The 12,080-nt window shown below is 39.6% G+C and overlaps 1 protein-coding gene across 8 annotated transcripts in view; it reads right to left on the reverse strand.

Moving 5' to 3' along the window:
- MON2 (MON2 homolog, regulator of endosome-to-Golgi trafficking) overlaps nt 1-12,080 on the reverse strand; it is a 163,172-nt gene that overhangs the window by 19,142 nt on the left and 131,950 nt on the right. For all 8 annotated transcript variants that reach the window (XM_039503322.1, XM_039503312.1, XM_039503343.1 and 5 more), the window contains 3 exons: nt 5,446-5,506; nt 3,012-3,135; nt 2,060-2,267 (listed from right to left, as the gene is read on the reverse strand). In XM_039503322.1, coding sequence (XP_039359256.1) covers nt 2,060-2,267; nt 3,012-3,135; nt 5,446-5,506 — 393 coding nt within the window. The remainder of the gene's footprint in view (nt 1-2,059; nt 2,268-3,011; nt 3,136-5,445; nt 5,507-12,080) is intronic.

A 12,080-nucleotide genomic window follows, 5' to 3' on the forward strand; every position in this document is an offset into this window, starting at 1 on the left:
ATACTGTACAGATTTCATGGGGGGAGACCAGCGTTTTGCAAACTGGGGGTCTTGACCCAAAAGGGAGTTGCAGGCGGGGTCCAACAAGATTATTTTAGGGGGATCGTGGTACTGCCACCCTTACTTCTGTGCTGCCTTCACAGCTGGGGGGCTGGAGAGTAGCGGCTGTTCACTGGGCACCCAGCTTGGAAAGCAGCACCTCGCCAGCAGCAGCGCAAAAATAAAGGTGGCAATACCATGCCATGCCATCCTTACTTCTGTGCTGCTGCCTTCAGAGCTTGGGAGGTGAAGAGTGGCGGTTGTTGACTGAGGGCCCAGCTCTGCAGGCAGAAGTGCAGAAGTAAGGATCTATAGTGATCTTAGTGATCTATAATGAAAGTGCCAGCCACTATATGCCCCAGTAGCCAGAGACAGTTCCTGACCAGGGTCTAAGGGCTGATCGGAATCGTACTGATTAAGTCTGAAGGGGACATAAACCTGTGCACTGGGAAGAAGGCTCTTTTGCACAGGGGTCAAGGTGGACCACCTGCTTCAGGAAGAGTTCATTGCCTGAGAAGTCACCTCCCAGGAGTGTCCTTTCAGAAGCCAATCGTCTAGGTAAGGCAACACCAAAATTGCATTCCTGCAGAGGTGAGACACTATTACTGACATGACCTTTGAAAAGACCCGTGGGGCATATGATAGGCCAAAATGGAGCACCCTGTACTGAAAATCATGGAAGTATAGGACTGGAAGGGACCTCAATAGGTCATTTATTCCAGTCGCTTACGCTCAGGACAGGACTATGTATAACTAGACCATTCCTAACAGGTGTTTGTCTAATCTGTTCTTAAACCAATGAAGGAGATTCCACAACCCCCCTCAGCAATTTGTTACAGTGCTTAACTACCCTGACAGAAATTTTCCTAATATCCAACCTAAACCCGCCCTTGCTGCAATTTAAGCCCATTAGTTCTTGTCCTATCCTAAGGTTAAGGAGAAAAAAATTTCCTCCTCCTCCTCCTTATAACAATCTTTTATGTATTTGAAAACTGTTATGTCCCCCCCTCAGTCTTTTCTCCTCCACTAGACAAAACCAATTTTTTCAGTCTTTCCTCATAGGTCATATTTTCTAGACCTTTATAGACCTTTAATCATTTTTGTTGCTCTCCTCTGGACTTTCTCCAATTTGTCCACTTCTTTCCTGAAATGCAGCTCCAAGAACTGGACACAATACTCCAGTTGTGGCCTTATCAGTGAGGAGTAGAGTGAAAATTATTTCTAGGCTTGCTTACCACACACCTGCTAATACATCCCAGAATGAAGTTTTCTTTTTTGCAACAGTATTATACTGTTGACTCATATTTAGCTTGTGATCCACTATAACCCCCAAGGTCCTTTTCTGCAGTACTCCTTCCTAGGCAGTCATTTCCCATTTTGCGTGTGTGCAATTGATTGGTACTGGCCTACTGTAAAGCATAGGAATCATTTATGGGATGGGTGGATTCCAATGCAGAAATATGCAACCTGAAGGTCTAGGGCCGAAAACTAATCTCCTTGGTCCAGTGATGGGATTATCGTTGCAAGTGTCACCATTCTGAATTTTTGTGCCTTCACAAAGGTATTGAGTAGTCTTAAATCTAGGCTGGATCTTCAACTGCCAGCTGTCTCTTTTCTGGGACCAGAAAACATCTGGAGTAAAACCCCTTCCCCTCTGTGCTGTGTTGGAACTGGTTCTATAGAAGGGGATCTATTTCCTGCCATAGCAGGTTCTCATGGGAAGGGTCCCTGAAATGGACAGAGAAGGAGGGTTGTCATATATAAGAGGAAATTATCTCCAAAACCCACTTGTCCATAGTGATGGACTCCCAAGACCACTGCAAGTGGTAAAGGTGGTTCCCGAAAGGAGGAAGGCAGGTGAAATATTGCACCTAGGGTGGAGCACCCATATTGACACTACCTGAAGAACACCACTTTTTTTTTTTGGTCAAATTATATTCTTAATTATAAATACATTTTTTTCTACTGTAAAATATTGGTGTGCCCTCCCCCTCTTTTTTTTTTTAAATACAGTACATACCGTGGAAGAGGACATTTGCCACTTAATCTTTCATCTTCTATGTAGCGATGCAGTACATCCTGTGATCTTTTCAAGAGTACAGACAGTGCCATTCTAGAGATGTATCCTTCCTGAGGAGTTGTGACTTTATTACTGAATGAAAACTGAAGCAGTGTTTCAAAGCACATCTTAGAAAATTCTTCTCTCATTCGAATATCTATTTCTGCTTCTGTCAAAGTAAAATAATCTTTAATAGTGAAACAAGTATGGCAAACATACTGTATTTTTTATTTCAATAGCTGCCTTAATCATACCTACAGTATTTAAAATGGTAACATTTACAAATACTGTAAAGCACACATTCTGAAAAAAGATAGCCCTACCGCCATTTTTAAATAGCACATAAAAATTCAGAAACAGCTACATATTTTCAATTAGTGTTTTAACTTAGCTACAAAACTTTAATCTAAAAGCAACGTCTAGTCAGTTACACCCCTTAGTTTTTATCAAAGTCACTCAATCTCAAAGAACAGGATTTTTTTTTTATGCATTGCAATTGCCTGAAATTATTACCAGTACCTATTTTAACTTGCATGCTGGAGACCAAAGTGAGTGGGAAGTGGAGGAAGACAGTTTAAAAAAAAAGACTCAAAGCCTAGGTAAGTACAAAGAGACAAGAGTGCATCCTTAAACAAGATATTTACTCCAAAATGCAGAATTATTACCAGAAAGTGGCAAACAAACAGGATACTATACATTCCTCATAGCATGAAAGTTATCCCATAGATTAAGAAATTATAGTATTTGAGATCACCTCTGTGGGCTGGGAATTTATTCATGATATTGGTGAATGAGTACTACATGCAGTTTAAAATCTTTGGTAAAATCGGTATTGTAATATGCACATTTTAATTTGCCTTCCACACGATTTTTACACTCTTCTTATCTTTTGTTTATAATTCAGGTAACATACCCGTAAATGAGGATGACTGAGAATGTATTGAACCTTTATTAAGCATAGTCATTATCTGACCAACAAATTCCTTGGGAATAAAATTAGCATACGGCAGTATCTCTGTGCTGATGAGTTGCACCACCTAAAACAAATGAAATACATTTAAATTTGTTTTCTAGGAAAAATTCAGCACTTAAAATTATAACTAACACTTAGAAGACATATCTACACTTAAAGAAATGGAACAAGATACAGGAAGTTATAGTCTGGATGCATTCATTAAATATAAGAAAACAATGTTCAAATAAAGTATGGATGGTCATGCTCAGTGAAACTTGAGAAGCAACATCTTTTATATTTATTATGCTTACTGTTGTAAAATTGCTAATACAGGATGTGTACATTTTTCAAAAATAGGAGCTTAAAATTAGGCTTTTAAATTCATATTTTAGGCATCTGCCTGATCTTCTGAAGGGCAGATCACTCAACAGATCCCACTGAATTTTGAAAATCATTGCTGAAATGTTTACTTCAGACTGAATTTAGAGAGTTTTGGAAAGGGACAATCTGACCTTCAGAACCAAACCTCCTCTTCCCCTCCCTACTCCATCTTAACTAGAAGATCACTTGCTGGAAGGTTCTCTTCACCTTGAAGTCTTTAAACCATGATTTGAGGACTTCAGTGGCTCAGACACAGGTTTGATACAGGAGTGGGTGGGTGAGATTCTGTGGCCTGCATTGTGCAGGAGGTCAGACTAGATGATCCTAACGGTCCCTTCTGACCTTAAAGTCTACGATTCTATGATTAAGACAGTGAATATTAACAAGACCAAGCAGAAGAATGTGTTTATAGGAGAAGGTCCTCTTTTGGCTTGATCCTGAGAGGAACTAACATGGGACAGTTAGGTCCCATGCCCATCGGTAGGTCTGTTTTACTGCACACTAGATCTAAGTCAGTGGCTCTCAACCTTTCCTGACTACTGTACCCCTTTTCAGGAGTCTGATTTGTCTTGCGTACCCCCAAGTTTCACCTCACTTAAAAACTACATGCTTACAAAATCTGACATAAAAATATATTTGTATCATAGCACACTATTACTGAAAAAATTGTTTACTTTCTCATTTTTTATCATATAATTATAAAATAAATCAATTAGACTATAAATATTTTACTTGCATTTCAGTGTATAGTATATAGAGCAGTATAAACCAGTCACTGTCTGTATGAAATTTTAGTTTGTACTGACTTTGCTAGTGCTTTTTATTTAGCCTGTTATAAAACTAAGCAAATAACTCAATGACTTGATGTATCCTCTGGAAGACTTGTGTAGGTTGAGAACCACTGATCTAGGCCACTACAGGGAACCCTGCTTCCATTTTTAATCCTTAGCTCTGTGTATCCTGGGAGATAACTGAAAGCACTTAATTATCACTGCCCCTCAACCTAGAACTCCTATCTCAGCCCAGATGTGAAAAGTGATCAGTCTCTCTTCCTTCAAATGTCTCTTCCTTCTCCAAGGCTTTTCCAATGTTAACCCAACCAAGTACTGTAACACACCCATTTAAACTGCAGTGCTGTCTGATAACCTGCCTGAGGGCATCATGTGTCTGAGTTGCGTCATCTGTCCATTCAGATTTAAAGTTCCTGGAGCAAGGATCATATCTTCCTGTTTTTTGTGTTTTTTTTATATAGGTGAACACAGTCACTGCTTAAATAATCATAATTACTGAATGCTTATCTCTTGGCTAATCAAGAGTATTGCTTCACTCTTAAGAAAGTGCAACATGAGGCATTCACTTTAGGTCAGGTTGTGAACATTTACTCTCAAATGGTAAGCAGTTACATGTGTGAGTAACAGTTCACAAATGGGAGTAAGGGGTTCAGTGTGTGGTCCTCTATGAACATTTAATAAGGACTATTTATGAATACAGAAATAATTCTATTCAACAATTATGGGACAGATTGTGCCATTAAAGTATGACCTTGAGTATGGGATTGGATGGAGCTGCACCTTCTCAGAGAAAGCTTAGGAGACTTTTTAATTCAGAAAAGCAGGAGGCTTCAGTGAAATCTGGAGAATTGCAGCAATTATGCCATCCCTTAGGAGGCTGCCACATGCATTCCCTCTATGCAGAACCAGATAATGTGTGGGAGGCAGAGATGTCCCACTTCCCCCCATTCCTTGGGGTTGTCCTGCACCCCAGTTGATACCAACAAAGAACTCCTTGTGCATGACTTCCCACCCCTAAGCACACCCCAAAAGCCAGCCGCAATCTGGACCCTGGTTTTGTTATCTATTTTACTGATCAAAAAAGAAGTTGCAGCAAAGTTAGTAAAATTCAATATCAGCCAGTTTTCTCCAGATGTTAATTTATGACTGTTACCTATGAGTTTGAACATTCCTAGTTAGTTTATATATAAGGTAATACAAAAACACTCTAGTCTCCTCACCTCAACATCAATACTCTCATTTCTCTGAAACTCTTGAATAGAAAGATTATCTGGAGGTATACTAAAAAGAAACATGAAAATATTATGTTATACTTTTAAAGTGCGTAGAATCTTCTGGAAATTGTAAAGAGAGAGAAAGAAGCATGCACGGTGTTAAAATAAAAAATATGTATATACATAAAGCTAGTACTGTATATGCCAGAGACTAATTAATATTTTAGAATACAAACCTTACAGCGTATGAATAAATAAAACCATCTAAAAAGGACTGAGGAAAAAACATTGTATAAAAAAATGTAAGAAACCATAATAAAGTGTTACAAAAACAGTTGATTATCGACTTTAAATAGTAATCATTTGTCACTGACAGTATTATTTTGATATTTGCTTTGTTTCATTAGCTATTGTGTGTGTTTGTAATCAGCTGTATTAGTGTTTTAAAAAACAGCACTTCAATTAAAAAAAAATCAGAAATTTGCCAAGATAAAGACTGTTGTAGAGGAATAGTTTATTAGTGCATCAACAGATTCTTCTTTGTTCATGTCATAATAGCAACTTTAAAATTGTCACTGTAAACCCTTTACAAAGATTCCACAGAGACACTGCAGTGGATCAAACATATTTTACCATTGTTGCTTATCCTCTCTGGTCACAAGATTATACGATTTTTGTCATTTTTATTTTTAAGCTTACCTTAAAAAGCACTTCATTTGAATTTTACTTGATTTTCCCACATGTCTACCAGATATCCGATTTTTGTTTTTGGTACAATACTCTCCCATCTTTTTAAAAAAATCAAAAACCACACAATTTGAACTACCAAATGTTCATTTTCTCTCATTCCTGTTTAACAAGAGTGCATCCATCACTGAATTCTACTCCATAAAAATATTTGGGCTTGTTCCATATTTTAAATCACGATGCTGACATGAAACTGAAGTATTGTGGGTGTTTCACAAACTACTAATTCTGAACAATTTCATGTTTTCTCCTCTACAATGTAACATCACTTTTGTAATGTATGTGCCCTTCATTTATGTGGCTGAGAGCATCTGTCCAAGGGGAGTAGTGGAGGCAAAAGACATATCTGGCTTTAAGACTAAGCTTGATAAATTTATGGAGGGGATGGTATAATGGGATAGCCTAATTTTGGCAATTAATTTGGCAATTGATCTTTTATTATCAGCAGATAAGTATGCCCAGTGGTCTGCTCATCCTGTCTGCTGGGGGCCACTGTGATACCTGACACTAAAACTGAAAGGAAGGAGACTCTCTCTCCTTTGCTTTCAGTGATTTCCATGCTAGCGGCCAAGCAGCATGGAGGAGGAGGAGAAAGACACTTTACTTGAATGCAGAGGGATGAGGAGCAGAACGGACAGGTGTAGGTGGATAAAAGTAGAGAAACGGGGGCCAGGTCCAAAAGGGGAAAGGCTTGAGGGAGGAAAATCAACAGAAGGGTCGGTAACCACTATACTCCCCTCCAGAACGCCCAAATCCTAAAATTCATTTGCTGTCTAGAAAATTCTTGTAGAACCCACTGCAAACTGTGTACCCTATCTCCAGCTAGTGACTGGTCTAAATGGAGGATAAAAGCCTACTACTGCTACCAGTTACTCCATTAGCTCAAGCGGTAAAGGTAAAGGTGGATATAAAGATTCACAATGTCGCAAATAGAAATTCTCTTTTCCTGGTTTGTTTTTAAAAACAATTTAGACCAGAGATCCTCAAGAGGGGTGTGGACAAACATTTGTGGGGGGCACAGTGGGGCCCTGACCAGCCCCCATCGGGAGAGAGGAGGTCCTGCTCTGCCCCCAGCTCTGCTCCCAGCCCCAGACTTGCCCCCAGTTGCAGCCCTGCTATGGCTTCCGTTCCCAGCCCCACCCCCAGCTGTGGCCCCAGTTTTGGCCCCTTTACGCCGTCTGCTCCCTGCTCCCAGCCCTGGCTCTCATGGGGGGGCCTGATCAGGAAAAGTTAGGGGACCACTAATCTAGATACTACAAACAATCTCTCTGCCTCATAGGAATAGTGTGAAGATAAATTAAATAATGTTTGTGAAACACTCAGATACTGCGTTAATGGGTTCCATAAAAAAAGGAATAAGAAAATTTAAAATTCTATATTTGCTGCAAGTGTTGGTTGCTGTGCAGTAAGCCAGCCCAGGACCCATAAACACTGAATGCTGAGGGTATAAAGATATTGATTAACCACCTGTTCAGTGAGCACTCTCTTCGTGTACACTGAATGGGGAAGGTGTCTATGCAAGAACTGTAGTAATGATGTAATTAAAGGTTGTATCACAATGCATACACATAGGGGAGGCTGAAGATTGCATAGGCAACCTTAATTCTGGCATTTCCCCACTTTTGAGTGCTTGACTTTTCAACATGAGTGTTCTTTTGATTTAGTTTTTGGTATGTTATATTCTATGTACACATGAACACACTTTTTCTGGTTTTGAATATTACTTCATATAATGGTTTAAGCTGCTTCCAAAAAAGTCTCTAAGAATTATTGTTATGAAGTAATACACCAGCATGCTACTCTCAGCTCTGTTGGTGCAAATTCAAGTTTAACTTGAAAGAATAATATACTGACTCCTAAAAGTTCAGAATGATTTTGGCTTATTAGAAAAAACAATCTAGTTCTCTCTCTAAATTTCCATTGTAAAGAACGCAATACTTATTGCGTGAAAGGTGTTATGTTCCATGACGGAGAAATTAATGTTTTATTTTTTCATTGGCCTGGGCTCTTCTGGTAACACCAACAACTGCTTAGCATACAACCTTGCACATACTTTAGTTTCTCCTCTCCTATCTAGGTTTCATTAAAAAAAAAATTAAAAAAAAATCTACCCACATCCAGCCCCACATGTAGCTTACAAACCTACCCCAACTTAAGAGACAATGGACTATTCAGGTAAAGTCACACATCCCATGGCCAGACCACTGTGATCATCTAGTTTGATTTCCTGAATGACACAGGCCAGAGGACTTGTCTGAATTAATTCCTGCTTCAAGGCCAATGGTTGTGGTTGAAGTAGAGTACATCTTTCAGAAAAACATTTAATCTTGACTTAATTTCCAGTGATGGAAAATCCACTACAATTTGTGTTAAGTTGTCCCGATGTTTATACAATTGTACCTTCTTTCTAGTAGGAATTTGTCTAGCTTCAACTTCTAGCCATTGGATCTTGTTGCACCTTTGTTTGATAAACTGAAGAACTCTCAATTATCAAATTTATGTTCCCCTTGTAGGAACTTACAGACTGTGATCAAATCACTCCTTCAACTTATTTTGGTAAGCTAAATAGACTGAACGCTTTGAGTCTTTCACTGAAAGGCACATTGTCCAATCTTTTGATCATTCTTGTGTCTCTTCCCTTCTGTTGCATGTGTCACAAGTCAATATCTAGATTGTCCAGCATCTAATTGGCTCCATCATTGAAAGCTCCAAAGTGTTGCAATCCAAATCTAATATTTTAATTTTGGAACTCCTCCACCACATTTAACTATCTGCATCTCTGCCCTGCAGTCACACACTAAAGATTGAGCTAAGCCAAATTTTGGCACTATGGCGGGCTTGGCTTCTAAATGCCTCTTCTCTTAACCCTCTCTAACTTTTCAACAGCATTCCTGAAGTGGGGACACCAGAACTAGACACATCAGTGGTTGCACCAGTGCCATATACAGAGGTAATATAATCTTCTTACTCCTGTTCATACATGCAAGGTCACATTAGGCCTTTTAGCCTGGAATCTCATGTTCAGCTGATTACCCACCATGACCCCAAAGTCTTCTTCAGAGTCACTCCCTCCCAGGATTGAGTCTCCCATCCTGTAAGTATGGCCTACATTATTTGTTCCCATGAATGACACTACATTTGGCCATACTGAAACACATACGGTTTGCTTAAGCCCATCTTATTAAGGGATCCAGGTCATTCAGTATCAGTGATATGTCGTCTTCATTATGTACCAGTTAAAGAAGTATGGGCTGGATGAATGGACTATAAGGTGGATAGAAAGCTGGCTAGATCGCCAGGCTCAACGGACAGTGATCGATGGCTCCATGTCTAGTTGGCAGCCGGTTTCAAGTGGAGTGCCCCAAGGGTCGGTCCCAGGGCCAGTTTTGTTCAATATCTTCATTAATGATCTGGAGGATGGCGTGGACTGCACTCTCAGCAAGTTTGCAGATGACACTAAACTGGGAGAAGTGGTAGACATGCTGGAGGGTAGGGAAAGAATACAGAGGGACCTAGACAAATTAGAGGATTGGGCCAAAAGAAACCTGATGAGGTTCAACAAGTACAAGTGCAGAGTCCTGCACTTAGGACGGAAGAATCCCATGCATTGCTACAGACTAGGGACCGAATGGCTAGGCAACAGTTCTGCAGAAAAGGACCTAGGGGTTACAGTAAACGAGAAGCTGGATATGAGTTGACAGTGTGCCCTTGTTGCCAAGAAGGATTTTGGGCTGTATAGTAGGGGCATTGCCAGCAGATCGAGGGACATGATCATTCCCCTCTATTCAACATTGGTGAGGCTTCATCTGGAGTACTGTATCCAGTTCTGATCCCCACAATACAAGGAGGATGTGGAAAAATTGGAAAAAATGATTAGGGGGCTGGAGCACATGATTTATGAGGAGAGGCTGAGGGAACTAGGATTATTTAGTCTGCAGAAGAGAAGAATGAGGGGGGATTTGATAGCTGCTTTCAACGATCTGAAAGGGGGTTCCAAAGAGGATGGATCTAGACCGTTCTCAGTGGTATCAGATGACAGAACAAGGAGTAATGGTCTCAAGTTGCAGTGGGGGAGGTTTAGGATGGATATTAGGAAAAACGTTTTCACTAGGAGGGTGGTGAAGCACTGGAATGGGTTACCTAGGGAGATGGTGGAATCTCCTTCCTTCGAGGTTTTTAAGGTCAGGCTTGACAAAGCCCCGGCTGGGATGATTTAGTTGAGGATTGGGTCCTGCTTTGAGCAGGGGGTTGGACTAGATGACCTCCTAAGGTCCCTTCCAACCCTGATATTCTATGATCTACAAACCATCAGTAAAAGTTTAGTGTTTTCTTCCAGATCACTCATAAAACTATTAAAAATAATGCAGGGCCAAGAACCAATCCCCGCAGGACTCTATTAGAAACATACTTGCCCAGTGATAACCCCCCCATTTACAATTATATTGTGAGACCTATTAGTTAGTCAGTTTTTAATCAATATAGTAAGTGCCATGTTGAATTGTACTGTTCTGGTTTCTTAACCAAAACATTTTGTGGTATCAAGTCAAATGCCTACAGAAATCAAAGTATATTAAATCAACACTATTACCATTATCAACTAAACTTGTAATTTCATCAAAAATATTAATATAGTTTGAAAAGATCTGATTTCCATAATCTCATGTTGACTGACTTTAGTTACCCTCTTTTAATCTTTAAACTGAGTCCCATATTAGCCATTTTATTATTATCCCCAGGATCAATGTCAAACTGGAAGTTCTATTATTATTTGGTGATCCCATTTATCTTTCTAAACGAATAATTTAAAAAGAATAATTTCTTCCTGTCCTCTGCAACCTTCCCAGTGTTCTAACCCTTACTAAAAATCAACATTAATGGTTCAGAAGGTTCCTCAACCTTCTCTTTATAAACTGTTGGATGCAAGTTATCCAGACTTGCGGATTTAAAAGTGTCTAACTTTAGCACCTACTGTTGGAGTTAAAAGTATTTCCTCATCATGATCATCTTCTGATATGAATAAATCATCTGACTTTTTCCCCATATACAGAACAGAAATGTTTACTGACTGCTTATGCTTTTACATTATTGACAGTTGTTTCATTAATGGATAATACCATTGTTGGGGTTCCTTTTATTCCTGTTATACTTAACTTTATTGTCCTTAACTTTGCTGGCCAGAGATTTCTCTTTGTGCTTTTGCATCTTCTAGTTATAGAAAGGGGGAAGGCAAATCATGGCAGCCAATCCAGCTGTTTGCCAAGAAGAGGAAGAGCAACTGAAGGAGCACAAAAAGAAATCCCGGATGCTTGATTCAAGGCTGCGAAATAAGGTAGTGAACCAGGGAGCAGACTTAGTTTTAGTGTAGACACAGCCCAACTGATTACAAAATCATGATTAAGGGGCAAGATCACCTTAACTGGTTAAAAGAAAACAGTTCAGTTTGCATCCACACAGCAACTTTTCTACCATCACAACTGTGCTTTCCATGGCAACACCTACTACCCTACCTAGATGTTCTAATATCAGTGGACTCTGGGAAAATCTTGGCAATTATCTATTCTATGCTATTGCAATTTTGCAAAGAAAGAAAGCCTCCCACCACTGCCAGTATTAGTTCAGTTTTAGTGGTGTTAGCAACAAAAGAAACCCTAAGTGTTTATAAACCAGCGTTTGAAGTACCATGTTGATTAGAAGTACTATAAGCATGCTTAGAAGAAACAACGTTTAAAATGTTGGCTCCCAGTATTACTAACACTAGTGAAGCTCAAAACAGTATTAACTACAGTGGAAACTTTTCAAAAAATAGTCTTAATATAGACAAGGTTATAACACCTCAGGGGGGCGTAGAGGCCCAGAGGCCAAGCACACAGCACCATGTGGGACAATGCACTCTG

The sequence above is a fragment of the Mauremys reevesii genome, linkage group 1 (assembly GCF_016161935.1).
Source record: "Mauremys reevesii isolate NIE-2019 linkage group 1, ASM1616193v1, whole genome shotgun sequence".
NCBI classification, from domain to species: domain Eukaryota; kingdom Metazoa; phylum Chordata; order Testudines; family Geoemydidae; genus Mauremys; species Mauremys reevesii.